This window comes from Aplosporella prunicola, assembly GCF_010093885.1.
Source record: "Aplosporella prunicola CBS 121167 unplaced genomic scaffold K452scaffold_94, whole genome shotgun sequence".
In the NCBI taxonomy this organism is placed as follows: domain Eukaryota; kingdom Fungi; phylum Ascomycota; class Dothideomycetes; order Botryosphaeriales; family Aplosporellaceae; genus Aplosporella; species Aplosporella prunicola.
This window is the reverse complement of record NW_022983622.1, coordinates 1-27,770: the sequence shown is the minus strand read 5'-3', so window position 1 is coordinate 27,770 and position 27,770 is coordinate 1. Positions and strand designations below refer to the sequence as shown.

Sequence of the window (27,770 nt, the reverse complement as noted above, 5' to 3'; positions counted from 1 at the left end):
GATTCTAAGGTAGCCCTATAAGTACTAGCGAACCTACGTAAGCGGCGATTAGGCTAAGGAATAGTCCGATCTATTATAGAAATAGCCCGGTATATTAGAGATAACTATTAGATTAGTTTCTCTCTTTAATAGGTTCCTAGCTATAGTAGGATTAAAGGGAACGAAGAAGTAGATAAACTAGCTAAAGCTATGACTATACGCCTTAGAGAATATAGCTTTAAGCTACTAATATTACTTTAGTTCTAAGTAGTTAAGGACGTAATATATATAACCTAGGTAGCCGAATAGGAGAAATCGGATAAAGGATAATATCTTTAAAGTATTAATATAGTACCGCTAGGCCCTTATACCTAGTACCTATACGATAAGCTCCTACGGAGCTAGGCTAGCCTTCTTACCTAGCTACGAACCGGCTACTACTAGCTTAACTAATACCGTATACGAATAGGTTAGATTAATAATAAATAATACGAATACGGAAAAGTTAAATTAGTTTCCTACGTTCTCCTTAACTACTCTCTACTTTAGGAAAGCTAATAGAAGATACTCTAAGATAGTAGACTAGAAAAGAATAGCCTATTAGCCTTACTTAGCAGAAAGCTACTAAGTAATACCGTAGCTATCTAGAGTAAAGATAATAATTAGAAAATAATAGCATTACAGCTTTAGGCTATACTTAACTTTATATAAGACTTATAATAGTTTAAGAATAGAGATAATCCTATAGTATAGAACCTCTATACTACTACCCTCTCCTACCCTACTATCTGCTCCCTTTACCTTCCTTTTTCCTCCTAGATTGATAAATTATATATAGACTAGTAGCAAAACTCTTTAAATAGTCGTAGCCTATATATCGCTTAGGGCGATAGGTTAGGGTAAATGAATACAACTCAACTCAACTTAACTCGATCTAGGCTGGTTAGTACGTTCTTAGCAGGGAACACTAAATTTTTTTTCCCGCTTACAAGAGGTTTTCTCGCTGCTTTTCTTACTTTTAACGCAACAACCAAGGCCGGCGGCCTGGTACAAGTTGAGAGGGAAGATAAGCTAGCTGTGCTTGTTCTTTTGCAGTGCGATTTAAGGTCCTAGGAGCGCTATTAGTGGCGTTCCCTTAGTGGCGAGTCTGGAATGTCGAATCTTCGTTGGATAACTACGTGTATTACGATAATATTTCGCTGTAGTATTTACTACGCTCTCTTATCCACCAGATCTAATTGAAACATTATAAACATTATGTTATCCTGAGACTCGAAACATAAATAGAACCTTCTACCCTCCTCTACTAGCTGCTTCTAATCTCGCTAGCAATCTTCTCCGCAAGCATGTCTAAGAAAGTCAGTAAGTTCAAAGCGTTGAGAATACCGCGAGAATACTCACAAACAGTAGCGACAGGATGACCCGGCGGGAGGAAAGGAAACGCGGAAGCGTCCACAACCCTCAACTTATTCACGCCAATGACCTTTGCCTTTGAGTCGACCACGGCCATCGTGTCGTTCAGTTTCCCCATGGCGCACGTCGCGGCCGGATGAAAAATAGTACCGAAGCTCTTCCTAATGAGCGCGAGCAGCTCGTCGTCAGTCTGCACAGACGGGCCAGGGAAATACTCGTCGCCGATCAAGATCTCCTTCATCTTCGGCGTCTCAAACAGTTGGCGCACGCGCTTGTACGCCGCGACGGCCATGGCCTGGTCGCCCGGATGGGACAGCCAGTTGGGGTTGATCAGCGGCTGCACGCGCATGTCGGGCGACTGGATCGAGATGTTGCCGCGCGACAGCGGCGTGATCAGGCCCATGGCCATCGTTGCGTAGTTGTAGTCGTCTTTGGGGCCGTCGGGCGCGTTGACAAAGTTTTGCTGATACCCGAAGTAGGCGCCGACGGACAGGTATTCGAGGTCAGGCCAGTCATCGGGGAAAGTGGCAAATGCTTCCTTGGTTTCCGATGACCAGTTGCTTTTCAGGGAGGATGGCAGCTTCTCCCACGCTAGGATTTCACGTATCAGATACTGTTCTTACAGTGACGCAGCTGACTTACCTAGGAAGTCTCCGCCATTGCTAGCAAGGAGACCATCTTGCTCGTTCCTAAACTCCTCAACGGCCTCGTAGTACTTTTCAGTGTTGGAGAGCGCAGACGCCGTAATGACATCGACACGCCAGCTCGGACCGAAGAGTATGTGGTCCTTCGGAGCGTTTTCAGCAAGACGGACTGGATTTTAGGGACGGCATCACGACTTACCCACATGTTCTGACCGACGCCAGGCCGGTCAGCAACTACAGGAATGTCGAATTCCTCCAAGGTCTCCCTCGGACCCACACCGGAAACCATCAAAAGCTGCGGGGACTGGAACGCGCCTGCGGAGAGGATGATTTCCTTCTTGGCGGACAAGGTGTACTGAAAGCCCTGAGTGTCGACTTCGACGGCGACGGCATCCTTGCCCTCAAAAACAACTCGCGTGGCCAACGTATCGACGTAGACTATTAGATTGTCCCTCCCCATGGCGGGGCGCAAAAACGCCGTCTCGGAAGAAGCACGGGCACCAGTGTCGTGGTGGATGGTGAGAGTTTGGAAGGATGAACCCAGCAGCTCTCCGCTCGTGAAACCCTGCCGTGGAAAAATTCCAATCTGCTTCAGGCCTTCCTGCACCCATGTCGAGAAAGCCTGGGCGTAGTTGGACCAAGTCACAGGCAGTGGTTGTCCGCCTTCAGCAAGGTTCTCCTCGTCGTACAGGGGCGTGGCGTTAAGGCCCCTTTTGGCAACGTCGGGAGGAGTAAAGGTCAGACTGTGCTTGAAATGCGGCAGGAGGTTATCCCAGGTGTAGCTCTCATCACCAACCGCGTCGGCCCACATCTGGTACGAGGACTTGGTGCCTCTGTGGTAGGCCATGTAATTCCGCGCCGTACAACCACCGAGCGTCTTTCCCCGCGGATAATGGACTACGGCATCGTCAACACCCTGCTAATTTCAGCATTTTCACCAGCTAAAATTTGGAGCGGCGTACTGCTTGAGGCGTCGTCGTAAAGTTCCAATCCACCAGAGGATTTACATCCAACGGCGACTTTCCAGCCCAGTAAATATCGTCTGACGGAAGCTCGCTATGATTGCCATTGGTGATTTCGTAAAAGCTCCCCGCTTCAATCACGGCAACGGATTTGGTTGGGTCTTCCGAAAGCCGGGCGGCAATGGTTAAACCAGCGTTTCCTCCACCTACCACGATATAATCATAAGTTGCATTGACGTTTGGTGTTCCAAAGCTGTTCCCCAGCAAGCTGCGGGCTTGGTGTTTATTGTTCGGCTCACCAACAGCGTGAGAAAGCAAAGAGAAAGCAAGGAGGTGAAAAAAACCTCTCTTAAGGAGAGCCATTGTGAGTTGAGTGATACTTCCCGTCACGTCCTGGTACAGCACAACTTTTATATTCAATCCCAGTAGCCTCGGAGAGATCAGATCTTAGTCTAGCCAGCAGGTTGCAGCGCATCCGAACCTCTCAGAATAGCATCTGACCTCACGCATACGGGACCAACAAACGAACCCGAGTCAGCAGGTTATATCCAGCTGTCCGTGTGCGGCGTCACTCGGCCCCCTGCTCCGCGACGTGCCGATTTCCTATTACAACATGGCAGATAGAGGGCCCAACTGCTTCGGGCCTTTTGTCTCTTGCCACGTTGATACCGTGACCAAGGTGCAAGGTATCGTGATGGTGATGGCACGTTGTTGTGGATGCAGTGCAATATCTGGTTGGTCACTTACAATGATCTAATGGAACCAACACATTGTTGGCGTTTGACTTGCCATTTCTAGCATGTTCCCGTCTAACCCTGAGATTTAAGACTGACGAGTCTGAGCCTTCACCGCGTCTACTAACGCCTGCTGAGCTACAGCTCTCGCTCCCTCTACAGCGTCATAGCTGCTGACTGAAGTGCCTACGGGTACATCTTCCTTCCCTTCAGCAAGCCCTTCGATGGTCTTTTTCACGTACAGATCAACCGGCATGCCCCAGGATCGGGGGTTTTCCACGCCAGGTTGGTCATCGTGCAATTCGGCTAAAAAATCAGTCTCGATTCACAATGAAAGATGAAGACAACCTACATTGCACCAACGGAGGAAAGAGCTCGACAATCTTGATCGGACTCTCGCTCAATTGCTGGCGAAGGCAGAGAATGAAATGATGCATGGCTGCCTTGCTGGCGCAGTAGTTCGGGACGCGCGCGAGAGGGACAAAGGCGAGCCCCGAAGAGGTGCTTGGACAGTGAGTAAGCAAAGCAACAACACTGATGATAAGCTCACTTACTACATGAGGGTGCTCGGTCCATCCTTGGCAAGAAGAAAAGGCAGAAAGGCTTTGGTCAAGGCGACAATACTGACGTAGTTGACACTGATTTCTTCCTGGACGAGGTCAATGTCGACGGTCTCGGGCTTGGAAAAGTCTAGAACGCGCTGGATTCCGGCGTTGAGGAGAACACAGTCAATGTCGGGATGGTCGGCTGTGATACTACGAAGATGTCAGCCGGACGATTTTAGGAACTCCTCCGACAAGGCTTGTCCGGATGAATGCAGTCCTCCGGTAGTGCTTAGGCGGGTAGGTATGATCGACACGTCCGACTGGAATCACTCGGATGCGGAACAGGCATACCTCTTGGCAAAGCTTGGAATGTCGGCGACGCGTGAGACGTCAAAGCTGTGGGCGAAAGCCTTGTCTTGGCCATGCTGTGAGACGAAATCGTCGAGGAGGCTTTGGCGGCGTCCAACGGCAACGACCTTGGAGCCGTGAGCAATAAAGCTGTCGGCAAGGGCGCGGCCGATTCCACTGGTGGCACCCAGGACGAGGACTTTGGCGTAGGGGAATGTCATGGTGGTGGCGGCGGGATGAGATGAGATGGGCGGAAAGGAGGGGGGAGGTAGCGATGGGCGGACCTGAAGTATTCGGCAGGCGCGCCGGGACCCGAGTAGCTTATGCTCACATCACTTTTCTTTTTCGTCGTGCATCGACTTTGCAGATACGGGAAGTGGTAAATTAATAATTACTCGTCCTGGCTTAGCACCCGCATGCGCACCTTGGACTTGCAGTTGATCAGCGCCGTCATGACATGGCCTACCGCATCCGGCTGCACGTCCTCCAGAATCAACGTCACCTTGCTCTCGGCCGCCCGCGCACTCGGCGCTGGAGGCATCAGGCTCCACAACGGATCCAACTCCATGCCATCGGCCCAAAAATCCCCCTGCGGATCCAGCGGAGTGTCCAGAGCCCAAGATATGTCGCTCTCCTGCAAGAAGCCCTGTTGGAACGTCTCGTCGGCCTGCGGTGAAGTGCTGCTGCTGCAGTCTGCGCGCTGCCGGTCGCGCACCAGCTTAGTGTGCCTGCGAGCATGTGAGAAACCTTCGCCTTCACCTCCGTATGTGCTACCCACCTGTTCTTGATGTCGGTGACTGATCTCCCCGGAAAGGCCAGGTCCCGTATCGTGGTCCAGCTGTGCCCGTGCATCTGCACCTCGGCCATGAGCTTCTCTTCGTCTTGGCTTGTCCACCCAAGCCGTTCCAGACTGGGATCGAGGAAGTTCTGCCAGCGTTTGGCGCACTCTGCAGCTTCTGCGTCAGTTATGCGAACAGATGCGCCGCTTCGGTGGTATACGCACGATCGGCGTGCCGCGAGCCCACGGCTTCTGCGATCAGAGTCCACTTCAGCCCAAACTGGTTGGCAGCATCCACGAGCCGCTTGTCCTCTTCGGCCGTCCATGCGCCTTTGCGCAGACACTCGCTCAGTTTGCTCCATCGTTTGCGGCAGTCTTTGTTCGTGCGGCCTGGCAGTTTGGCGGCAATGCGATTCCAGTCCTTGACCGCGCCCTGAGAGACTACATTCCGTCAGCCATGCTTTTGATTTTGCCTCTCCGGCGGCTTTACGTTGACGTTCGGCCTCCCGTCGCAGGGTCCTGTCTTCGTTCTCGTTCCACCATCTCCGAGTCCGCGATGTGGCATTGACAGTTTCACTCATGATCGGCTCGTAATGCCACAGACAGCAAAGACGCCGTTGCTTGCGCCGAGCTTAATATGTACTTGTGTGAGCGGATAAGGCTGAAGGCTTCCCTCCGCCTGCTGGCACTGCATCCCTGCACGGTGCCTTCGGCGTAGCTCGAGGGCGCCACGCCGAGCTCTGACGCCTTCTTCACTCGACGGTGGCGTATAGCTCTTTCTACCCTCTACCAGCCGAATTGCCATCGTTTGCGCTAGCCTGCTCAAAATAGGACCTCGTGTCAGAACTCATAGTCACCTGGCCCGATCCGTAGCCAGCGTGTCCGTTCGGCCCCGCCATGGCCGTCTTGGCTTGACGTTGTGGATCTGGAGCGCGTCTTCCCGAAGAAGCTTTGGATTTGTTCCGAGTTACTCTACTGGTGTCGTGAATTATTGACCGTCCTACATTGCGCCTTGATTATACACTCTTTAGCCTTTAAGCTAATGCTAAGCTATCGCGAGAGAAGCATATGTCCGACGACGCTCTCGGCTGTCCATTTGCCTAATACGTATTAAACGGCCGCTGTCGCTGCCCTCTACGCCCTCTTACGTGTGGACGGCCTGTTTGTCGGTCAGGCCGAACTGGTCTGACTGGCCAGTATCTCACTGCTTCGTATCCTACCCTGTTGGAGGTCTGGCTTGGACACCTTTGGGTGGCTGATATGGTAATGATATAGCGGGAGCCACGGAAATGTGAGAGCGAAAAACAGAAGAGGGGCCATAATGCGAGATGGCTGGCTTGACTATTAAAATGCTCGCTACCCCCGCACCGATCTCGCCAATGTATTGGATGTTCACTCGGCTGCTCGGCATATTGCATGGGTATTACGTATTATGCAGAGGATGCATCAGTCACGTGCATATACGGCTGTGAGCTGACAAGGGCACGAAGGGCTTAGTAAATGCTGCGGGGTCTGCATCACTCAGACCACCCTCTTGCTCAGGCGAGCCTTCAGCCCTTTCTGCGTAACGAACCACAAGTTTTCGATTGTCCAACCCTCGGATTCGATAGGCTCAATCTTGATCTCGTCAGCCGTGCCTCTTGCAGTGTTAGGCTTACTTACATTATAGGCTTGGACGAGGGAGGGAATGAGCTTGAACATCTCCAAGTAGGCGATGTGACGTCCCAGGCACTGTCGCTTGCCTGCGCCAAACTGACCGAAAACGAGTTAGCGCGTCTGCACAAGCGAGCCACCGGATGCGCCTACCGTCAGGATGGCGTTCTCCATCTCTTTCCTTCTGCCGTCGTCGCAACACCACCGGCCAGGGTTCCATCGCTCTGCGTCGTGTCCAAAAATCGCCTTGTTTCTGTTGGCAACCCATGCACTCATCCCAACCACCGTCCCCTCCTCCAAGTACTTTCCGCTGATGACTGCGCCGCCCGCCGGCACCACGCGCTCGAATGGCAGGCCAAAGGGCGGGTGCATGCGTATGCCTTCTTTGATGCAGGCAGTAAGGTATGGCAACTCGTGGACTTCCTTCCACTTGCACGGCTGGGACAGGTCCGCGCGCTCCAGCTCCCGCCGCAGCTCTGCCAACGTCTCGGGATGATGGAGCAAATTGTACCAGATGCAGCGGAGAACCACCGCCGTCGAATCGCTCCCGGCCGTGATGTTGGAGAAGACCCATACGGTGACAGCCCTGAAGAAAAGCTTAGCATGTGAAATCCCTCACCACGTGGACACCAACCAATCCGGAACCGACGAGTCTTTCGCTTGAGCCTCCACGAATCGAGACAGAAAGTCTCTGGGATTGGTTTCGCTTGCCTCATCCCAGTCTTTCTCGGCGGCTTGTCTCTCCAATACTCGCTGTCGCGCAAACGCCATTATTGGAGACGCTGTAGATGGCCAAAAGCGGACGAGCAGGGGGTTCTTGTTCCAGAACCTGTCGATCCACGGCATTTGTGTTACCTGCGTCGCCAATCGTCAGCCACGCGATCCACGCCACGTCGCAAGGTCACCTACGGGCGCAGCCGTCTTGAAGTGTTCCCAGATCTTCTCCATGACACCGTCGACGTCGCGACCCTCCTTCAGGAAGCCGAATTTCCTGGAAAAGGTCAGTTCTCCCATGACGTCAAATGCGAACATTTGCAGCCACTGTCCAAAGTCACACGCTTCGCCGGTCAGCACGAAGCGGCGATCAAGCTGCTCCAACAGCAGCTGAATCGTGCTGTCGACGTACGGCTCGAAAGTGACCAGGTTACTCATGGAGAAGATTCCGGAGATGGGCTTCTTGAGCGCTTTGTGGATGTCTTCATCGTCGGTCCCGAACAAGCTAGGCAACGACTTTCCCTTTGAGTACGGCAGGAGGACCTTGTAAAATTGAGACTTGACCGAATCAGCTTGGTTAATCACATTATCTCAAAGAACTAACCTTGACGAATCCCCGCCCCTTGAGCGGGTATATTGTGGGGATTTGAGTCGGATCCGAACAGGAAACCATGTTAGGGCCAAATCTGACGAGGTCACCGTATTTCTCATGAAGTTCTATGTGCTTATTGTGAGCTCTCTTTGAGAGAACCCAGGAAACCCGTGGAAGATTCGAAAACGCCGCGAAAAATGGCCCTGGGACATGGCGTAGCTTCAGGTAGTCGCTGATGATGCGATGTACAAGTAACGAGATAAAAAGAGACGGAATAAACAAAAGAACAATCTTTGTCAGGGTCGCATGCTCCCAGACCAACAATTGTTGATCCATTTTGGCAGGTGCTCGAAGGTTTGTCAGTTGTCCGCAATCCTTCCAGAGCCCTCTTTTTTCTTCGAACGGATGAAGGACTCTCCGAAATTCTTTTATCTGAACAATGCAGGAAGCCTTACATATGGTGGCAATGTCTAGATCTCTTGGGCCCGAGTAAGATCGTATTATTACCTCAGCGTCCCAGGACCCGGCTAATATTTCGGAACGACTCGGTCCCGACACGCAGAGCATTCGATTCACCGATCTCACTCAGACTCGGCGACATAGTAACTCCACAGATTCAACGTGATAATCCGAAGGCGTTCTAACACAGAAGCTGAACATTCGTACACTACTACAGCATTAACTAGGCTTTTCCATACGAATCCGTGATCCGCTTGATCATGTGCTCCTCCACAGTTGGAGATCCGGTGCTCTCGCTCCCATCCAACGGCGCCAGAGAACAGTCGATATTTCCATCAAAGAACAGCACAATCGAGTAGCGATCTCTGGAGTTCCGATTGATGACTCGGTGCCAGCTGCTCTTGTATACGCCCTTCGTCCACATGGAGAGCATGTCCCCAACATTGACCACAAAGGCTCCTTCCACTGGAGGCACGCCGATCCACTCTTTCGTAGCCTGGTCTTGTACCTGAAGGCCACCGTTCATGTCTTGGAGCAGAAGCGTAATTGCACCGAAGTCGGTATGCGCACTGGCCCCCAACTGTCTCTTGTCAAGAGCTTCCTGCGGCGGATAGTGTAGCAGACGCATGGGCGCGGCTGGTATGCCGGATTTGAACTCGTCGAAGATTCGAGGACCGTATGGAAGGCTCTGGGCAATGATGTCCAGTATGGCCAAAGATAGACCGTACACATCACGGAAGTAGGTTTCCACCGGATCTTGGAATGACTCTTTGGGCAGCACGGAAGTAGACGGCCAAACATTTGGGCCCATGTTGAACCTTTTGGCCTGCACCGCGGGGTGGTCAAGCGGAACTTCTGGGCCAGTGAAGTAACTCTTTATATGTGTCAGCGAGATATCTTTGCCTACTTGCTTTTAACGTACCTCTTTCAGGTCCGGCAGTGAATCATCGTATTTCTGTGACCCGATCGGGTCGTAGCCTCTGTGGCCGGGGTGTTTGCCAAAGTGCACCTTTAGCTTTTCCTCAACGGGTAGAGAAAAGAATTTGGCTGAAGCAGCAAATGCGGCGTCCTGGACTTCTTTGCTGATTCCGTGGCCGGTGATTTGGAAGAATCCCGTGCTTAGGCATGCTTTCCGGATTGTTTCCACGACTTCAGTCGCAGCAGTTGACGAGGAATCTTTCAGAAAAGGAGAGATGTCGACGGTTGGTACCACGTGGTCTTGGGATTGTTTTTGCGAAACGCTTTTCGTTGAGGAAAGGTAGCGCTGAAACATGGGAGACGCTACTCTTGTGGTCTTGCGTGGGAAAAGCGTTTGCCGATATATGCTCCTTGTGCCATGGGCAAACATTCGTGTTTGCATTGCCATGTTGAGGTAGACCAAATCTACAGGGTGAAAGCTAACCGAGGAAAAAAACAAATATGATGCTCATTTCTCCATGGGCTTTATATTTAATTGTGTCGTGCATAAGCACTAGGAATATATGCCTTCCGAAGAGACCCGCGTTGGGTCCTCACTACAAGACACATATTCCAGATTTTCTGTTGAACCTGCAAAATGTCTAAAGACGTCTACTAGATATTAAACCCAACCTAAGTTAATATTTCTAAACACCAAAAACCCACTAAATGTGATTTATTATTCTTTAGACCAAGGAGTGAGCTAAAGATTGTTTAACCTTTCTACCAACTGCGAAATTGATAATGTGCGAGATGTACCATCTAGACGTGACATCCTCCTATTGCAACATGAACAAAAAGAATGGATAGTGTGATAACGGAGACGCCTATTAAACGCCACCGGCAAGCACTTTGCAACGCAAGAATTCGTAGCCAGAATTGACAACATCCCACGCCGCCTCATCCAGGCTCCGGGAAAGATCGAATAGATGGTTTCTTCCTTCAACGAGAGAGATCTCAGCGTCAACACCGCTGGATCGCAGTGCTTCGTACGCTTGTTGAGATTGTTGCCAAGGGATCAGATCGTCATTGGTTGGATGAATGAGATAGGTCGGGGTGCGATAAGTCCCTTTGCGGATCTGGGCAAGAGGACTTATACGCTTTATCTGATCAGGAGTTGGCATCTCAGCCGTGTTGCGATCCTCGTCGGACTTGTTCAAGCCGTTGATGAGGATCGGTAGTGTCTGGCCCTTCCAGTTCATGTGCAAGGCGATCCTCGACCTGGGATCAGAGGTACAAAGCCAGCCATCTTTGGCCCTTTTGTTACGAGGCACGTTGTAGGCTGTGAGTGGCTGGTCTTGGAGCCCTTCAAAAGGGTCATACTCCATCTGGGCTGCCTCCTCCGAGCCTTTGGGAATGTTGGGTTGTTTCCAAAAGTCCGATTCGTAGTCGGTGGGACAGTAGAAGGCGAGTACAGCCTCTGGTGGCTTGATCCCTCGCTCTAGAGTAGTCCAGGCAAGGGACATGGCTAGCGTGCCTCCGGTTGACCAGCCCACAGCCACAACGGAATCACCGTTCGGCGTGACGTCTGGACGCTGCAACTTCCGGGTCGGAAGAGTGTGTCTTGCCCAAGCCAGTGCATCCCGAACGTCCACAATGGGGCCGTCTTGCAGGGTCACCTCTGGACAGAGCCGGTAGTCGACGCTCACCGGAAGGAAACCCTTTTCGATCATCAACTGGATTTGCTTTGGCCTGAGATCTTTCCTGGAAAGCATAATGTGCCCACCTCCGTGGATCATCAAAGCTGCGGACAAATGTCAGCAATGTCCATAAACTTTCACAATTTCGCTTACCAATGGGTCTTTTCCTTCCGACCAAGTCAATACTCTCCGGATAATACACATCCGCCTCGAGCGAGATGCCCTCTGCTTGCTTGAATACAATTGTTTCCGTCAGTGGGTAAGCCGTAGTCTGTCCTGGCTGTGTTGGTTCGGGTAAATCCTCAAGGTTGGAGGGCTTCGAAGCGCAACCCATGATGACACGCAGTTGGTCAGACTCCTCAGAATCTCCAACGCTCCAATCGACATGTGCGAACCCTGCACTTGTCAGGTCCTTCTGCCACAAGCTTTCCTCTGCGAGAACGTGCTTCCGGCCATCCGAAAACAGCCACCACCCTTCAAGTAGGCCGAAGACGAGGTCGAACCAGTACAGGTTTCGAGTAAGCTCAACAAGGCAAAGTATTCCATCTGGCTTCAGAAGCTCCCGGATGTGAGTAGTGGAATTGACCAAATCTCTCGTGGCATGGATGCAGTTGGTGGAGATGACGATGTCGTACTGGCCCAAAACATCTGTCGGGGGAGCTTTCTCAACATCCAGGACCATGTATTTCATGGAGCTGTTGCCCGAAAACTTCCTCTTTGCTGCGGCAACGAGGGATGGCGAGAGGTCGGAGAAGGTGTACGTGAAAGGCACTCCCTTACGAGACAATTGTTCGACAATGTGCTTTGTAGTCCCGCCGGTGCCGGCTCCGAGCTCGAGAATACGGCACTCTGAGCCAGAACAGCTCGTCAAGAGCCTTCCAAGGAAGTTTGCCAGCAATTTGGTTCCGGCGGAGAACATTGGAGCATTTGTATACACATCCTCCAGTAGAACTTTGCTGTCTTTGTTTCCAAAGATGAGATGGATTGGATCAACGGTACCGCGGAGGCAATCTGCGAGCTTCGAGCCGGTAACATTGAGAAGCTTGTGCTCCGACAGGTGTTGAGGGAAGTCGCGCAGAATTCTTTCGTGTAGGATTGCTGCTCTTTCCGACGGGACGGCTTTGGACGTTCTGACTATTCCAGATTCTTGTCTTTTGACAAAAGAAGACTCTTCCAGAAGGCGCCAGTATTGTTGCACGACCTTGCTGTGCTTGGGGTTGTACGAAGGAGACGGCAATAACTCCCCGAATTTGGCGTATGCGAGCGAACAACCAAGTCTTTCAAAAGCTTCAATGACGTACGCTGCCACCAGCTCTGCTTGACGTGGGTATACATCCTTGCGGAAGCCAAGGAATTGCGTTTCTGCCGCAAATTGATCGTACGTGTCCCGGACATCATTGAAGCATTCGGCAGCCAGACTAGAGAAAGAGAGGTGAGGACTGCTTGGCAGTTTGCTGTCGCTAATATTAGTGTCAGCGATTGGTACATCACTCATTTCCTGCGGTGTCATTGTCAAAGGAGAAGTCCCCGGCGTAGAAAGCTCGTCCCACTCTTGGCGCCCTTCCCCTTGCGGTATGACTATCTTGGCAAGCGACTCCATGGTCAAGTCGGGAGTGAAGCTTGTCGGATCAACCTTAACCCCAAAAGCTTTTTCGATATCGCTGCTGACTTCCATACTAAGTAAGGAATCAAGCCCAGCATCACACAGCTTTGTGTCTCCGGTTATATCGTCCATTTCCAAGTGGTCCGCAACAAGCTTTGAAAGCTTTGCGTGCAGGGCAGTGCTTGAGGGATATGAATTGGCCCTTAGTTTTGCAGTCCTCGGAACCTCGAGTTCAGATACGCTGGAGATATCCGTAGAACTTTCAGAGTCGCTAAGAGATAGGTCTGGAGAGTCAAGTCCTGACTTGGACTGCAGGTATTCACAAATTGATCCAATGTCCCTCATGCTTTGGAGCTCTCCCGAGGTCAAATCAACACTAAAGTGTTTCTTTAGCTCAGCCAAGAGTTCGGTAACCATTAAGGAATCGATCCCGAGGTCGTCGAGGGTAGCTCGCATGGTGATATCCTTGGGGTCCAGGTCCGCCATTTCGCTCAACATCGCGCTGACTTCCGACTCCACAGATCGTCCCGGCATCGCTGGTGCGACGGTACGCTTTGGTTCTTTGATGAATGCTGGGGCGTCTTCCTTCTTGTATGTTTTGCGATTAGTGCTGCGAACCGTGGCCGGTTTCTCGAGACCAATGCTAGGTTCTCTTTCTGAAGATGCATTCACCTTCGAAAGGACTTTTGACAATGAACTGGTAAGCACTCTGGTGAAGTGGACGCCAGTGATTGTCATAACCATTGTCTTGCTGGTGTTGTCAAAGACAAAGATGTCATTGACCATTGTCTTCCCCGTCGTCTCGGCAAAGCTCGCGTATACAGTCCAGGAACCCGTAACTGCTTCTTTGTGTCGGAACGCAGGCCCAGGTTGGATCTGTTCGATCTTTGTGCAAACCAGAACTTCCCCGTCAATGTTGTTTTGCATGATGTTGGCGTGAATACCAGCCACCTGAATGAAATTGTCGACAGCGATGGGGTCAGAAACCGTTCGGGGGAGTCCTGGCTGTTCGCTCGCTATAGAGACAGTGCCGGCTACCTCATCCATTTGGGATGATATGGATTGGACTCCGCGGTAGTAGTCACTGTAGTTGACAATTTCTCCAAAAAGCTTGTAGATGACCGAGCCCTGCATCGCTTGTGCTTTGGGACTTGACAGCAGCGCTTGACATCGATCAGGCCCGATCAATCGAGCGTAGCGAGCGAACTCGGCGCTTAGCCTAGTGTTGGAAGGAGTCCGCAGTTCAATTCTACCAGAAGCATGCTTCGACACTTGCGATGACGCAGCCGATGGATGACTTTGGAGAACAAATGTCCACTTTCTGGGATTGCGCTCATCCGGACTGAGGCAGAGATTAATGACTCGGCTTGCATCAATTCCCAGAGGGGACAGAATTTCAAGGTCCTGAACTGATGGTATGTTACTGTCATCATCGGTCTTCTTAACCAACAGCTCCGCTGCTCGGGCTGCCAATTCAATGTACAATGATGCAGGACAGAGGTTTTTGCCGAGGACAGCATGGCCTGAGACGTAGAGAACAAATTCCTTGCTTTGAGGGTCGACAGAGAAAGTAGCAGTTTTTCGTCCAGTGCTCTCGATTTGGACCAATTTCAGCAGTCTGGGTTCCTCTTTGACGGCTGGTTTGGTTAGTTTGGTGCCTTCATCGAAGCTTTCCTTGTATTCCAGCCAGTGACGGGACTTTTCAAATTGGTACGGAGGGAGCTGATACGAAGGCAAATCCAGGGCCGTGTTTCCATGGTATGGCCAGAAATGCACATTGTTGCCCGTATTCCAAAGACCGACTGTGCTGTCAACAAGAGCTGCTGTAGCCTTTGATCCCGCCAGATCAAGACTCTGGAAAGTATGGGTTGTCGAAGATTGGCCCAATGCACGACGGGTCATGGCAATAATTGGCGATCCAGACCCCGCTTCAAGCCAGTAACAGGCACCTAACCGCTCCTGAATTCTACCCACGGCATCCGAGAAGAAGACTGGTCTCCGTGACTGCTCCGCCAGGAGGCGAGGCGTAACCGTAGGCCATGATTGCCCCTCGGAGCATGTTTCCAATGGAATGGCTGGAGAATTGAAAGTTAACTGCGCAGCCAAGGCTTCCAATTCCGGTAAAAGACTGTCCAGGAATTGTGAATGGTAACCGCGCGGAACGTCCAGCCTCTTTGTCTTGATCATTCCCAAAGAAGACCGTCGGTTGATGATAGCGTCCTCGAGCGACTGTATCGACGCCTCGCTGCCAACGAGAACATGGCTCGATGTTGCATTGTAGCAGGCGACCTCGACCTTATTTTCGTGTCCCAGTGTATTAGAGAGAGATATCAGCTTCGAAACAGTATCGGCGTCAGCTTCCACAGACAGCATAGCACCCTTTTCATTGCCCCATAGCTCTTCTATGCAACGGGCTCGGCCAAGGACGAATTTCAATCCATCTTCCAAGGAAAGCACGCCGGAGATGCACAGGGCTGTCAGCTGGCCGAAGCTGTGACCAACTACAGCATCCACCTGTAGGCCGCATTCGATCCACGCCTTTGCGCATGAATACTGCAAGGAGAAAAGCATGCCATGCTGGCTGACGATTTGCTCCGTTGAGGCTTGGAATATATCAGGGTAAAGGCTTTTCCCCGTCATAGACTGGAAGACCACATCGCATTGGTCGAGGTGTTTCTTTAGGATTGCGGAGGAGTCGTACACTTGTTTGGAGAGCGTAGCGGCCTTCCCCGTCTGACCTCCGAAGGCGAGCACAACGGGTTTCCTTTGTGGTGTTGAAAGAGGCGATGTAGCACCATTCGCACACAGCTCGAGCTTTTGAACAAGGTCATCTAAATCATCCGCTTTCGTGGCGAAGGTAAATTTCAGGTCGCGGTTCTGCTTGGCAGCCAAAGTGTGGGAGGTCGAAGCTAGGAGTCGCGTCGCAGGAACGTTATATTTCATGCGGAGTATAAAGTTCTTGATACTCCTACACCGACTTTGAAAGCTGGAAGTAGTGTGTGCGGTCAGGATGATAGGATAAGAATCCAATGGAACATTCGCTTTTCTCTCAATCTGGTTGGCATTCAGCTGAGACACAACCAAAGATGCGTTGCTCCCCGCTGCTCCGTAGTTGTTGACACATGCTACTTTGTAGCTTGCGTTCCACTCCTGGCTGGTGGCTGGTACGGCCATGCGGTCAGGGTGCAGTGGCGGAATCCTCGGATTTAAGGTCTTGAAATTTGCTTGTCTTGGAATGACACCACGCTGGATCATTAGCACCACCTTGATAAGTGCAGCGATACCCGATGCAGCCTCAGTGTGGCCAATGTTCCCTTTCACCGAGCCCAAGTGCAGCATATGCGATCGCTGTGGCCCTCCGAACAGCTGACGGATGCTCGAGCATTCAATCGGATCACCAACAGGCGTTCCGGTTCCATGAGCTTCGACGTATGTAACTTGCTCTGGTCGGATACCCGCACGATCCAAGGCTTTCTTGTACAACTCGGCTTGCGATGAAGCGTGTGGCACTGTAATGGGCGTACAGTTTTCGTTTTGTCCTACCGCGGAACCCGAGATGACTGCCAGGATGTTGTCTCCCTCAGCGATTGCAGAAGGCAACTTCTTCAATACCACGGCACCCACACCCTCACCACGACAGTAGCCATCTGCTTGAGCATCAAAAGCTCTCGAGGCACCTGTTGGACTAAGGAATGATGCAGCACCTAGGTTTTGGTACAGATTAGGGCTCGTGATGACATTGACACCTCCTGCCAATGCCATGGAACATTCGCCCGTCGCAATTGCTCTACAGGCGGAGTGTATCGCGACGGCAGATGAGGAACAAGCAGTGTCATAAGTTACTGAAGGCCCGGTCCAACCGAAGTGGTGGCTGACCTTGCCACTCACGAACGCACGGAGCGTTCCTAGAGCAGAAAATGCAGTGGGTTGATGAGATCCCACATTGTCTTCATAATCAACTGATCCAACACCAATGTAGCACCCGATGTCTCGAGTATTGCTGTTTTTTCCCAGGTAGCCAGACTCTTCCAGCGCTTCATAAGCGACTTGGAGAAGTAGTCTCTGTTGAGGATCCATCGACATGGCTTCTCTTGAAGACTTTTTGAAGAAGCGATGGTCAAATACCGCGGGGTCGTTCATGAAGTTGCCCCAGTACGGTCCCTTCATACCGGTGTGCCGGAGGAGGCTTTTCGGAGAGAATCTGTCCTCCGGAAATTCTCGAGACATGGATTTTCCAGCTTCGATGATGTTCCAGTATTCTTCAAGTGAATCGGCTCCGGGAAACCTACAAGCCATTCCGACTATAGCAACGGCTTCATCTGAAACGGCTGGCATTTGGTCCGATGCGCTACCATTGGCAAGCGGCTGAATTTTGAGGTTAGGTGCTCGATGCGTCGACCGTGGTAAACACTCCGAAAATCCCGCCGTGAGTACAAGTGATTGACCTTGGTTTCCAAGTTTGGTGATAGCCTTCGAGATGGTCAAGTGCCACTGAGATTGATGGCATAACAAGGAGTCAATGGCAATATCTGAGAGAGAACCAGATACAATGACTTCACCGTCAATGTTTGATCGCAATGGCAGAACAAGGTCCTCGGCAGAAGGTAGTTGAAGCTCTTCTATAGCCAGACACAGCTTTTTGAGGGTTTGCGCCGAAGACTGGTGTGCGGCAATATGGAAGCGGCCCGTTAAGGGGATTTCCTTAACACTGAATCCTGTCGCCAAAAGGTGCGCATGAAGCGCCGCAGCATCTGCCTTTGGCGCTGTAATGGTGGCGGCCTCTGAATCTGAAATTACAGACACATATGCCTATATATGTTAGGGCGATGCATTGAAATATTGGGAAGAACTTACATTAGGCCAAGGCTCCATCATCTCCTCAAGATTGGGCACACCCGTTTCTGGTTTCCATCTTACAGCAAGGCAGCTGGTCTTGCCAGGTTCCGAGGCAAACGGTCCGTCCAAGTCCACGACCGCACCAATGCATACCGCGATGCGTAAGGAGATTGTGGTAAGACGGCAAAAGTCGGCTTCTGACTTTGCACATGCAAGAGATGCGGCAGTCAAGAAGCCAGTACAGAAACCTTGTGAACCAGAGCTCGCCAAACTCTCAATGAGGCGTCGGTGACCATGAAGGGGAGCCTTAGAGTGGGTGTAATGCAGATATTGTATGCTATGAATAAGAACAGTCATGGGAGTAACCAGTGTGTTGAGCGTGGTGTCATCCCGTGAAACAGGTTCATCGTAGATTAACCAGTCTTTGAGTCGTTTGAGAAGACGCGCACCTGGAACCTGGGCAAGGAGAGGTTCGGCTTCGACGAGAGTATTCCAAAACCCCGGGAGTTGCTGGACTGCCTCTGACAAGGGTCGGAGGTATGGTTCGTTGAGCAGCGTTCGGAGCCGGGAAAGTTCTTCGGCTGCAGGCCATGCCGTCTGTGGCCCGAAAATAATAAGGCTTGGGAGATCCATCAGGGAACAAAGACTGTTGAGAGTCTTGACTATTTCTTAATGTGAGGGATAACGAGATAGATATCAGTATAATAATGCCTGCAAATAGTCAGCTCGTATTTCATGTATTACTCGGGTCCAAATACTTTGCGGCGATCGGACCCGATTTTGGGTTGGAAAAGCCGAGTCGATAGATCAATCCGTCTGACCGGTGCAATCATTGTCGATAGCATTGTAAGCCTGCATTCTCACGTACGCATGCGGTGGTAATGCCCTTAACCGTTAGGGGTGATTCGCCGTCCGGCGAGATAGAAAATAATACAAGTAGCCCCACGAAATACTTTTTGTTTAGTTATAAAACTTAATCCTAAACATAGACGGAGAGAGATCCTAGAACGTAGATACTATAAATGCCTTCATTGGCTTTTGCCCTAAATCGTACGAGCATCATTACTGGTAATCTCGCTTTGTGGCGATGGAAGTTATTATTTGTTAGTTTTGAAATATTAACTCACGAACTGAAAGGATACAAGAAGGGTTTCATGTTTACGTACGCATGAAACCACAGCCGGGATCCTAGATAACTGCTTAAATCTGAAGAATTCAAAAAGCAACAAAGAGATTACGAGATGTACTTGTGCGGCTGAAAAGAGGCCAGCCGTGTAACAATAATCATATGCGTATAAGCAATCCTATACTACGTTCCATCTACCCAAGAAACCCGCTCCTGCGCCAATAGTCTACATACCGCCCAATGATGTCACTTTCCAAGACATCTGCTGCCTTGAGCGTCGGGGATACATCTCTACTTCTGCTTGTGTCAAGGATAACACTTCCTCCTGACATCCGATTGAAGTGTTCTTCGAAGAATTCCGAAATCTTGAGTGCAGGGCAGCTATCGACCTCATTGATCGGGACCTTTGACAATCTCTCTAGCCATTGCGTATAGGGAACAAGCTCCAATGGTTTAGCAGTGACGTGAGCGGCCAATATGGCTAATGTATCCTGCCATGACTGGCGAACTGGGTTTTCGACGTGATAGATTCCATTGATCGGTGATTTGGAGAGCATGATGTCGGCAATGACGTTTGCTGCATGATCGACCGGGATCCAGGAGAATGTCTAGGGTAAGTATTAGTATTAGTCTGGTGCATGGATGCTAGACTTACTCCGCCAATGATCGGAAGAGCCCCAATCTTTTGGGATGACTTGAGCAACGCTGGGAAATGCTCTTTTTCGTTCCAATATCCCGTCTTACTGCATCCTGATATTTGACCAAAGCGGAGAGAAACCGCCTCAATATCAGAGTTGAAGATCTGGCTTTGCTGAACAATCTTCTCGCACACCAGTTTCGCATGGCCGTAACCAAGCCCACCGGCACACGATTCTATACCAACCGGTAGCTCCGGAACTATCCGGTCACCATGTACGGTAGAATATTCGCCAACGGCCGAAATGGAAGACACAAACAGGAAGCGAGTCTTTGAACTTCCGCCATTTGGTCTGGCGTCTCGGGCAATTTGGAGGAGGTTTTTCAAAGCAACAAACTGGGGCTCGAACGAGATCAGGGTCCGTTTGAAATCCATCGGCCATGCGCTGTGGACAACATGTGTGACGTTTCCCAGGAGGTATGAGTATTCGTTTTCTCCCAATCCCAGAAATGGCTCTGCGAGGTGTCCATGAAGAGCTCTGATTTTCGACCAAGATGAGTGTGGGAGAACAACCTCTTTTGCCTCCAATGCTTCTTTGAGTCGATCCTTTGGTGATTTTGGGCCGGGCCTATCTAAACAGATGACCTCAGACACTTCAGGGAGCTGGGCTAGGTGTGCGACAAGGTGCGAACCTAGACTTCCCGTGCAACCCGTAAGCAAGACGACTATCGGGGCTGCCCACAGTGAGTATTTCTGAACCAGCTGCTCCACTCTCGTCGGCATATCCAGAACTTCCGAGCTTCCATCGCTCCGTCTTCGAAGTGCTACAGCAATCTTGTTGACTGAAGGATGCTCGTAGATGAAATTTCGCGTTACGAGACTTTTAAGCCATGGAATCCTGGTAGAGTTGGCCAGGATAAGCCGACGCAAGTGCATCGCTTTTAAAGAATCCATACCAAGCTCAAAAAAATCCTGGTAAATGCCCCACTCCTCTGGGGACAATTTCCAGTTCAGCTTGCTTTGAATCAAGTCCTTCAAACTCTGTTCTGCATTCTCCAAATCCAATGGCTGAGTGGGAATTTCCAGAGCCGACTCATCAAGATTATTGACAACGTCGGATATTTGCTGTTCAAAAAGCTTGAGCGCTTCCGTGCGCCGGATAGCGCCCTTGTCGGAGCGAGGCAATGGAGTATCTGCCAGGATTATGAGGTCTTGAGATACAATCCTTGCGTGGTGGTCTAGACGGCTGTTGATGTTCTCGATGTGAGACCAGATTCGTGACTTGCAATGTTCTGGATCTTCAGAAAGTGCAGCAGGTGTAGGCTCGACGATTATGCCAATTTGCAGCTGGCGGTCTCCGAAAGCGAGAGCTCCTTTCACATCCTTACACTCACATACTGCAGACTCCAAATTACTAGGAAGGACCTTTTCTCCAGTTGCCAGAACAATAAGAGCGTCAGACCGACCTACGGCTTTGAAATCCGTGCTCGGGTGATTAGGATCAGGTACCATTGCGTCTTGGACTTCGAAAACATCATCCCATCCAAAAGGCTGTACGGTGAGATGATATGTTGGCGGTGTTGCGTCTTCTGATACAGGGACCATTTTGATATCCAAGTCACTCCTAAACCTGAAGTATTGCCAATTGTAGGGCGCATCCGGAACAAAAATCAGAGTAAGAGGGCCAGTCTCCGTAGTGCCGAATGCATTGAGAATTCTGACTCCCGCATCTGCGAATTTGTCACCCACAGCTTCCTTTAGGGCTCCTCCGCCGCAGAGAACGAAATCAAGGGTTTTCAAAACATCAATGCCTTGGTCTTCGGGGAGCTGGCAGATTTCTTCCAATATCGATGGCACCGACATCAAAGACTGCGCTTTGGTGAGTTCGATAAGCCGCGCAGTGGAAGACCCGGTCGGAACTCTCGAGGGAGGAAAGATGCAGAACGTCTTCCCGACAGCAAAGGATAAGATTGGTGAGACAAGTCCGAATCCCTAATAAAATTAGTCCATTGCTAGATTACGGAGAGTTGAAACATTCAGTACGTCTCAAAGGCAAAAACTCACATGATAGAGGGGCAGCGTCGTTATGTTCAATCCCAACGATTGTGATTCGTTTTTGAACGTCGAGCACGTTGCGTATCCCAAGAAATATCTATGAGAAACGTATATCGCTTTTGGGTAGCCGGTGGTTCCGGAAGAATGGAGAATAAAGACGTTGCGATCCGCTTCGCCTACGTAGTGATCCTCCGTATGGACCGGGCTGGAATTTTGGCTCGCTGAATTATCAAGAAACTCTTTGTAGTTGACTTGGCGATAAATGGCGACTGCCTTGCTCGAATCGTCCTGAATTTTGCCGACCTCTTTGGCCGTATTCATCAGCTGAGGCGACGCAATCAATGCAGCGGCCTGCGTTTCGTTGAGAAGGTGAAGGATCGCATCCGTATTTAGCCGAGCTGAGAGTAACAGTAGCTGTATTTTATTAGTTTGTGGATCTTATAGATGGTTGTAGTACATACTGGGACTCCCAGGCTCATCAAAGCCATAATGTGAATGAGAATACCAACGTCGCTTTCCATCAATAAAGCAATTGGAGGCCCTTTGATCACTTCATTCTGTTCATTCCTTTGAGGCGTTTTGAGCTCTGGAACATGCTCTTGCAGCCATTGCGAGCAAGCCCGAACTGCGTCACTGAATTGTAGATGGCTTATCCGTTGAAAGTCTAGGCCATCCGTTTCATCGTTGCTCCGAGACTTTTCCGCCTGTATACAAAAGATGTGATTTGGGTTGTTGCGGGCATTGAATTCCAACAGCTCGGGAAGGGATCTAATCTCATCTTTGGACGGGTCTGTCGATCTCAAGTTGATCGTGGGAGGTTTGAAGGCTGTCATGACGACAGTGCGGCGCGCTGACTCGGTTGGCGTTTTGGTTGTATCTGAACAAGCCAGAGCGACAAAATATACTAGGCGCTTGTCAGCATTAGCATTGCGGGACCCGAGTTTAAATAGGCTCCAATTTTTCAAAGAATTTGTCCTGTCGCGAATGCATGGTTGAAAGCTGGGCCCGAGTTAGCGAATGCAAGGCGCCAAATAAGGCCATATGATGACAGGTTGAGGCCTGTACAACGTTACTGTGCAGCAAAAGATCCCGATGTTGGGGATACAACTTACAAGGCTTTTTATCAGCACGGTGAAGCCGAACAACCTACTCCACCCATGAATTTGAAGCATGTCGAGTCATAGTGCACCTGGAAGTTTCTAACAATTGGCTAGGAAATTGCTACGAAAGTATTTGCAATTGTTTTGGGCGCGACCTACATCTCCCTATGGAGTAATTTGAGACGCTTAGAAGATAAAGCCACCTACGTAAATGACAACGCTTAATACGAGAGTATATTCTAGATCTTTCTTTAGAGTAACCTTTATGGAACGTGTGAAAAAGGCTTCGAGTATACCTAAATACTTCTATAAGTAAAACAACGTTTCAAGTGCGGGGTGAATTGTTTTGCATTCGCTCCTACGAGGCATGACCTACCGTTGGTATGATGATATTATCCTTTTATCAAGCAATAGTAATTAGGGGGTTAAGGTGTATTTCTTTCTACCCCTAAAATCTATTATCAAGTTTAATTCCCGTATGGATGAGCATGGAAGTACAACTGGTATCTATCATAAGTATAATATCCCTCACACCTTTTCTACTACGTGCTTGCTCTGCATAATACGGCTAGCGGTAAGCAGACATCCCGAAACAAACATTGTAACACCGCAGAACACTTGCAACCATGTATAACCACCGTTATCGCTGTCGAGTAGAGCACCTCCGATTGGGTTTCCTGTCAAGCCGGCGAAGCTGGAAACCAAGAAAGTAGTTCCGACTCTAACACCAATTTGGCGGATGTCCGATATTTGCGCAACTAGTGTAGGCAATAGGGCGACGAAAGATCCCGATGCGTACCCGTAGACGGCGCTAAATGCGATCGTGGAAGCGTTGTTGTTCGCCGGAATCCATAGGCCAAGAACGAATGTTACCGAAATGATGACAGTTAAAATCATGACGTTAAACCGTCCATATCTATCAGCCGCCCAGCCAGATATCACACGACCGAAGAAACTATTTGAGATAAGCATTTACAAATACTAGAGCTGAAGACACTGACCTTGTAGCGTTCAAAATTGCGAGCTGGTAGCCCGCGAGGCGAGACGACATTCCGTTAGACTGTGCATAGAGAATCAAATAATTCATGGGGAGGAACATGCCCCAGAAAAAGAAGAAAGACCCAAGCGCAAGGAGTAAAAAGCGAATTTCTTTGAGAGGGCGCACGAAGTCGATGGGATTGAAAGGTTTGGGAACGTGATCCAGCCGCGACTTGCAAATAAGACAGGCTGGAACAAGTAATCCCAAAAGAAGAAATGCAATTGAGCGCACTGTCCAACCAAAGCTAACGCCATCATCGATCATATGGTTGAACATGATACTGTTTATGGTTAGTTCTATTTTGCGGTATGCGCAGGATGCACTTACGGGAGTAGCAGTCCACCCAGCGAAGACCCGCTTGCAACTATGCCCATTGCAAACGCACGACGCTTGAGAAACCAAGTTGTGGCAGCATTGCTGCTAGCGTAAAATAGAGCGCTCGCACCTAGCCCCGAGCAAATACTTTGCGCCAAAAAGAGCTGATAGTACTCTTTACCCAGGCTCATCATCATGAGACCAAAAACATGCATGAAGGTGCCGAACCACAACAGGCCACGCGACCCATAGCTGTCAAAAAGTTTTCCGAAGACCGGAGCCATAGCCTGCAGCATGAAAACTTCGGCGGACAGAATCCATGATATCGCAGAAGGAGAATACGTTCGCAACTGGTTTTGGGAGTAGTAGGTTTGGAAAATGCCGATGCTGCTGACCCAGCCAAATGATGTGAAGTTGCAGCACCATGCGCCCGCTACTGTGAGCCAGGCCGTCCAGCCACCGTCGGGAAAGTCTTCTGGCCGCATACCCGGAGGGGGTCTCTGAGCGGGCGGAATTTTCTCCACCACTGGTTCTGAATGAACATCGTTCGATGTTGAGATTGTGTCTTTTGAGCTCGAAGCAAGGGATGCCATTTTTCCGAATTTTGGTGCGATCGCTGACAGCTCCTTGACGGACGGGCGCGTGGGGTTGACTTTATGCTTTTATACTCTGACGACAAAGCAACAAAGCGGCAATAGTGAGCTTTAAGACCTAAGTCCGGAGGTCTACGGATCCGTATATGCGATGCGATGATTGAATTTCGACTCAGCTAATCAACCCGAGTTAGGCGCGGACCCGAGTTTGTACTACACTGATGCACGTGATGGCTGCGTTTTAATTGGCTATGCATCAGACCTACAGTCGGTACGGATTCTTAATCGGCACACTGTGGCAGTGTAGATAATATGGCAGATGCTGTGGCTGAATGGTGCGGTATAGGGAGCGGGAATGAAAACTTGGTATAGGTAAATTAAAATCAACTTCGACTAGTAACAGAGGCACGTAACATTTATCACCGCGAACCGAGATCCACTATTAAGAGGGATAGTAGACTATATAAGCAATTCCTACAGAGTAGTCCTTGCCTAGCTATTAGACCAAGTCTCGAGTATAGGTGAAAGCTGAAAAGGTCTTGGTGGTCTTAGAGCACACAAAACTCTAATATCTTAACTGGGTCCCTTCTACTCTATACAAGTACCACAACTTTGCTTCACGGTAAGGGACGTTATATAGGTGTAAAGCTCTAAGCACTTTAAATTCTACCTATCGCGCTTTTAATAAAAAATAACTAAAATACATGTACGATAACCCGGTTACTTTTAAATTAGATTACGGATGCCGGGCCAGTTCAAGTTTTTCGCCTTCCGTTTTGGGATTAGACGGATAGAGGGATTGCTACCTCAGCAACGGCCCCAGCATTAGGCGTCTTTTTAGGTCTTTCCCTAGCCTAGGGTGCCTAAATTGGGGGCTCTAGGCCTAAAAAAGCCCTGTAAAAACAGGCCTTACGTAGCCTCGTTACCACGGTAACACCCCTGCACCAGGTCTGTCCCAAAAAGGAAGGCGAAAAACTTGAACTGGCCCGGGATCCGTATAGCCCGCGGAATAGCTACCCGGATCATTAGCTTTTAATTAAATTCTCTTAATATACGGTAAACCTCACTCCACGGCGAGCGACCTTGGGAACATTAAAGTACTAGGGCACCCACTATTATACACTCAACAACTCTAATCGATAGACGCTCGCACTGATAGCCTTATTCGTTTATAGTCTCCTAAACATTATTGGATAAGTTTCTAAAATGGCCCCCATGTTTCTAAAACGGCCCCCATCATGGCCGGGCTGCGTAAGCTTTTACCCAACGATCGTCCTCTTGATGCCAAAAAGGAATTTTCACATTAGATACATAAGAAGGGGACGTGAGCCCATTATCATTATCATCGTGTGAAATTTCCACTGCCCCTTAACCAAATATTCCGGCAACTGTCCAACTGCATGATGGAAAGCCAACAGCGTCAGTCAGGCGACCAATACCCCGAGGGGGGTGAGCGCCCGAGTTGGGACCCATCTTCCGGTCGCGTTTCACCGATCGAATTTTCTGGTCCATCTCACGATGCATACCAACCTGTTAGGGAAGGATTGGACACACCTCCGATTTACCCCGTGAAAGAGCAGGAGCAGCCTCCCACTTCAGTTGTACCTCAACAGCGAACAGTCAGCGATCTTTGGCTGTGGGAGATTGTGAGTAACTTCATCAGCATTGCCTGTATCGTTGTTATAGCGGTCATCTTGTCTGTCTTCGACGGCAAAGCACTGTCACAATGGCAACCTCCCATCAAACCAAACGCGTTAATCTCCATCTTCGCAACTATCGCTAAGGCTACACTGCTTTTGCCGGTTGCAGAATGCATCAGTCAGATCAAGTGGCTCTACTACGGCAAGGAATATCGTTCACTTGTCGATGTTCAATGCTTCGACCAAGCAAGCCGCGGGCCTTGGGGCTCGCTGATGTTTCTGTGGCGGTTCAGAGCAAGATCGCTCGTTGCAAGCTTTGGATGCTTGATTACGATTGTGTCACTCGCCGTGGATCCTTTTACACAACAGATTATCAGCTATCCGGAGCGTTCAGTGTCATTAGGAAACACGTCTGCATCTGTTAATGCCGCACGAGTGTATGACACGGGGCTGACAGCTTCGCAGCACAACATGTTTTGTACGTAGTGTGCTGCAAATCGGATATTCTTCGCTGTTACAAAGTCTATTCTAACGTAATCTCAGCTCAGTACATGGATGTCGGCATGCAGGCTGCAATTCTTAGCGGCCTCTACGGTGAATCCTCTACTGTCAGCCATTATTGCCCGACTGGAAATTGCACATGGCCAGACATAACTTCGCTGTCTGTTTGCAATAGTTGCTCCAATGTTACGACCAGCACTAACAGGACTTGCAACTCATCCGGACAAGCAAATGTCTGCCAATTCACAACTCCCGCAGGCCATGAGATGCAAGCCAAGTCAGGTGTCAAAGGGGCAGGCGTCTACAATACGTTGATTAATGCTTCTACAGTTAATCTTGCACGTGGGAGCACTGCAGACATTCTCAGCTTTGGTGCCATCATATTGGAAGAATCTCAAGAAGCTTTCGAGGTTCCTCTGGCCGAAGCATACGACTGTTCATTCAGGTGGTGCGTGCGCACATACAGCGGATTTAATATCTCGAGCGGCGTCATCAACTCCGGCACACACACCAGCAACGATCTCGAGTATGTCGAGGATATAGGCGACGTCGCTCAACCAAACGAAGCAGATGACGGGGTATACGAAGTATTCCAAATACCCGACAACGTGTCCTGGACGGGTAATCGAACCTATGTTATCAACTTTAAAGACGAACAAACCACGGGAGCCTTCATGGCGACCTTGTTCGATGTGGGGCTCTACAGTCAAAGAGCATACACTGAGAGTTTAGAAGGCGTTCGCATCGACTACACGCTATTCAAGAGCAGCAACTTTACTCGAACGATCGATAACATTGCGAACAGTATGACGACCCGCGTGCGCAATGGAAAGAATGCTACAGGCGCATCAGGAGAAGCCTGGAAAAACGAGACCTTCATCAAGGTCAGCTGGGCATGGTTTATATT

At 50.0% G+C, this 27,770-nt stretch overlaps 9 protein-coding genes across 9 annotated transcripts; 1 reads left to right on the top strand and 8 right to left on the bottom strand.

Moving 5' to 3' along the window:
- Nucleotides 1-1,285: 1,285 nt before the first annotated feature.
- On the bottom strand, nt 1,286-3,361 carry K452DRAFT_313867 (GMC oxidoreductase; the record flags this gene model as incomplete). The annotated part of the gene is made up of 5 exons (XM_033543700.1): nt 1,286-1,329; nt 1,381-1,983; nt 2,035-2,179; nt 2,236-2,952; nt 2,999-3,361. The coding sequence occupies 5 exons, from the start codon at nt 3,359-3,361 to the stop codon at nt 1,286-1,288; spliced, it is 1,872 nt and encodes a 623-aa protein (XP_033391316.1).
- Nucleotides 3,362-3,692: 331 nt separating this feature from the next.
- Nucleotides 3,693-4,871, bottom strand: K452DRAFT_293106 (uncharacterized protein). The gene is made up of 4 exons (XM_033541502.1): nt 4,629-4,871; nt 4,287-4,487; nt 4,085-4,236; nt 3,693-4,038 (listed from the first exon to the last, which is right to left on the bottom strand). The coding sequence occupies exons 1-4, from the start codon at nt 4,844-4,846 to the stop codon at nt 3,821-3,823; spliced, it is 789 nt and encodes a 262-aa protein (XP_033391315.1). The 5' UTR covers nt 4,847-4,871; the 3' UTR covers nt 3,693-3,820.
- A 294-nt stretch (nt 4,872-5,165) lies between these two features.
- K452DRAFT_239086 (uncharacterized protein) lies at nt 5,166-5,984 on the bottom strand (the record flags this gene model as incomplete). The annotated part of the gene is made up of 3 exons (XM_033537699.1): nt 5,166-5,572; nt 5,629-5,844; nt 5,894-5,984. The coding sequence occupies 3 exons, from the start codon at nt 5,982-5,984 to the stop codon at nt 5,166-5,168; spliced, it is 714 nt and encodes a 237-aa protein (XP_033391314.1).
- Nucleotides 5,985-6,717: 733 nt separating this feature from the next.
- Nucleotides 6,718-8,767, bottom strand: K452DRAFT_293104 (uncharacterized protein). Its single transcript, XM_033541501.1, has 6 exons — nt 8,375-8,767; nt 7,966-8,328; nt 7,691-7,911; nt 7,210-7,642; nt 7,066-7,155; nt 6,718-7,020 (listed from the first exon to the last, which is right to left on the bottom strand). The coding sequence occupies exons 1-6, from the start codon at nt 8,696-8,698 to the stop codon at nt 6,925-6,927; spliced, it is 1,527 nt and encodes a 508-aa protein (XP_033391313.1). The 5' UTR covers nt 8,699-8,767; the 3' UTR covers nt 6,718-6,924.
- A 277-nt stretch (nt 8,768-9,044) lies between these two features.
- On the bottom strand, nt 9,045-10,094 carry K452DRAFT_303432 (uncharacterized protein; the record flags this gene model as incomplete). Its single annotated transcript, XM_033542720.1, has 2 exons — nt 9,045-9,695; nt 9,744-10,094. The coding sequence occupies 2 exons, from the start codon at nt 10,092-10,094 to the stop codon at nt 9,045-9,047; spliced, it is 1,002 nt and encodes a 333-aa protein (XP_033391312.1).
- A 292-nt stretch (nt 10,095-10,386) lies between these two features.
- Nucleotides 10,387-18,505, bottom strand: K452DRAFT_260436 (uncharacterized protein). Its single transcript, XM_033538532.1, has 3 exons — nt 17,876-18,505; nt 11,572-17,830; nt 10,387-11,522 (listed from the first exon to the last, which is right to left on the bottom strand). The coding sequence occupies exons 1-3, from the start codon at nt 18,488-18,490 to the stop codon at nt 10,609-10,611; spliced, it is 7,788 nt and encodes a 2,595-aa protein (XP_033391311.1). The 5' UTR covers nt 18,491-18,505; the 3' UTR covers nt 10,387-10,608.
- A 601-nt stretch (nt 18,506-19,106) lies between these two features.
- K452DRAFT_281299 (uncharacterized protein) lies at nt 19,107-22,533 on the bottom strand. The gene is made up of 4 exons (XM_033539488.1): nt 22,137-22,533; nt 21,685-22,089; nt 19,639-21,612; nt 19,107-19,591 (listed from the first exon to the last, which is right to left on the bottom strand). The coding sequence occupies exons 1-4, from the start codon at nt 22,506-22,508 to the stop codon at nt 19,178-19,180; spliced, it is 3,165 nt and encodes a 1,054-aa protein (XP_033391310.1). The 5' UTR covers nt 22,509-22,533; the 3' UTR covers nt 19,107-19,177.
- A 770-nt stretch (nt 22,534-23,303) lies between these two features.
- Nucleotides 23,304-24,614, bottom strand: K452DRAFT_239080 (uncharacterized protein; the record flags this gene model as incomplete). The annotated part of the gene is made up of 3 exons (XM_033537698.1): nt 23,304-23,730; nt 23,777-24,094; nt 24,142-24,614. 3 exons carry the CDS (start codon nt 24,612-24,614, stop codon nt 23,304-23,306), a joined length of 1,218 nt encoding a protein of 405 aa, XP_033391309.1.
- Nucleotides 24,615-26,088: 1,474 nt separating this feature from the next.
- K452DRAFT_347514 (uncharacterized protein) lies at nt 26,089-27,770 on the top strand (the record flags this gene model as incomplete). The annotated part of the gene is made up of 2 exons (XM_033545497.1): nt 26,089-26,840; nt 26,906-27,770. Coding segments are annotated over exons 1-2 (1,583 nt in total), but the record flags the coding sequence as incomplete, so codon positions are not given.

Bases quoted from the DNA above. Each gene is read 5' to 3' on its own strand.
- K452DRAFT_293106 (XM_033541502.1), bottom strand. From the start codon at position 4,846: ATGACATTCCCCTACGCCAAAGTCCTCGTCCTGGGTGCCACCAGTGGA. The intron at 4,488-4,628 runs GTATGCCTGTTC...ACATCTTCGTAG, and splicing joins ATTCCAAGCTTTGCCAAGAG to TATCACAGCCGACCATCCCG. The intron at 4,039-4,084 runs GTAGGTTGTCTT...CTGATTTTTTAG, and splicing joins CTTTCCTCCGTTGGTGCAAT to CCGAATTGCACGATGACCAA.
- K452DRAFT_293104 (XM_033541501.1), bottom strand. From the start codon at position 8,698: ATGGATCAACAATTGTTGGTCTGGGAGCATGCGACCCTGACAAAGATT. The intron at 8,329-8,374 runs GTTAGTTCTTTG...GATTCGGTCAAG, and splicing joins AGGGGCGGGGATTCGTCAAG to TCTCAATTTTACAAGGTCCT. The intron at 7,912-7,965 runs GTAGGTGACCTT...TTGGCGACGCAG, and splicing joins ACTTCAAGACGGCTGCGCCC to GTAACACAAATGCCGTGGAT.
- K452DRAFT_260436 (XM_033538532.1), bottom strand. From the start codon at position 18,490: ATGGATCTCCCAAGCCTTATTATTTTCGGGCCACAGACGGCATGGCCT. The intron at 17,831-17,875 runs GTAAGTTCTTCC...TAACATATATAG, and splicing joins TGATGGAGCCTTGGCCTAAT to GCATATGTGTCTGTAATTTC. The intron at 11,523-11,571 runs GTAAGCGAAATT...ATTTGTCCGCAG, and splicing joins CGGAAGGAAAAGACCCATTG to CTTTGATGATCCACGGAGGT.
- K452DRAFT_281299 (XM_033539488.1), bottom strand. From the start codon at position 22,508: ATGACAGCCTTCAAACCTCCCACGATCAACTTGAGATCGACAGACCCG. The intron at 22,090-22,136 runs GTATGTACTACA...AATAAAATACAG, and splicing joins TGATGAGCCTGGGAGTCCCA to CTACTGTTACTCTCAGCTCG. The intron at 19,592-19,638 runs GTAAGTCTAGCA...TACTTACCCTAG, and splicing joins CTCTTCCGATCATTGGCGGA to ACATTCTCCTGGATCCCGGT.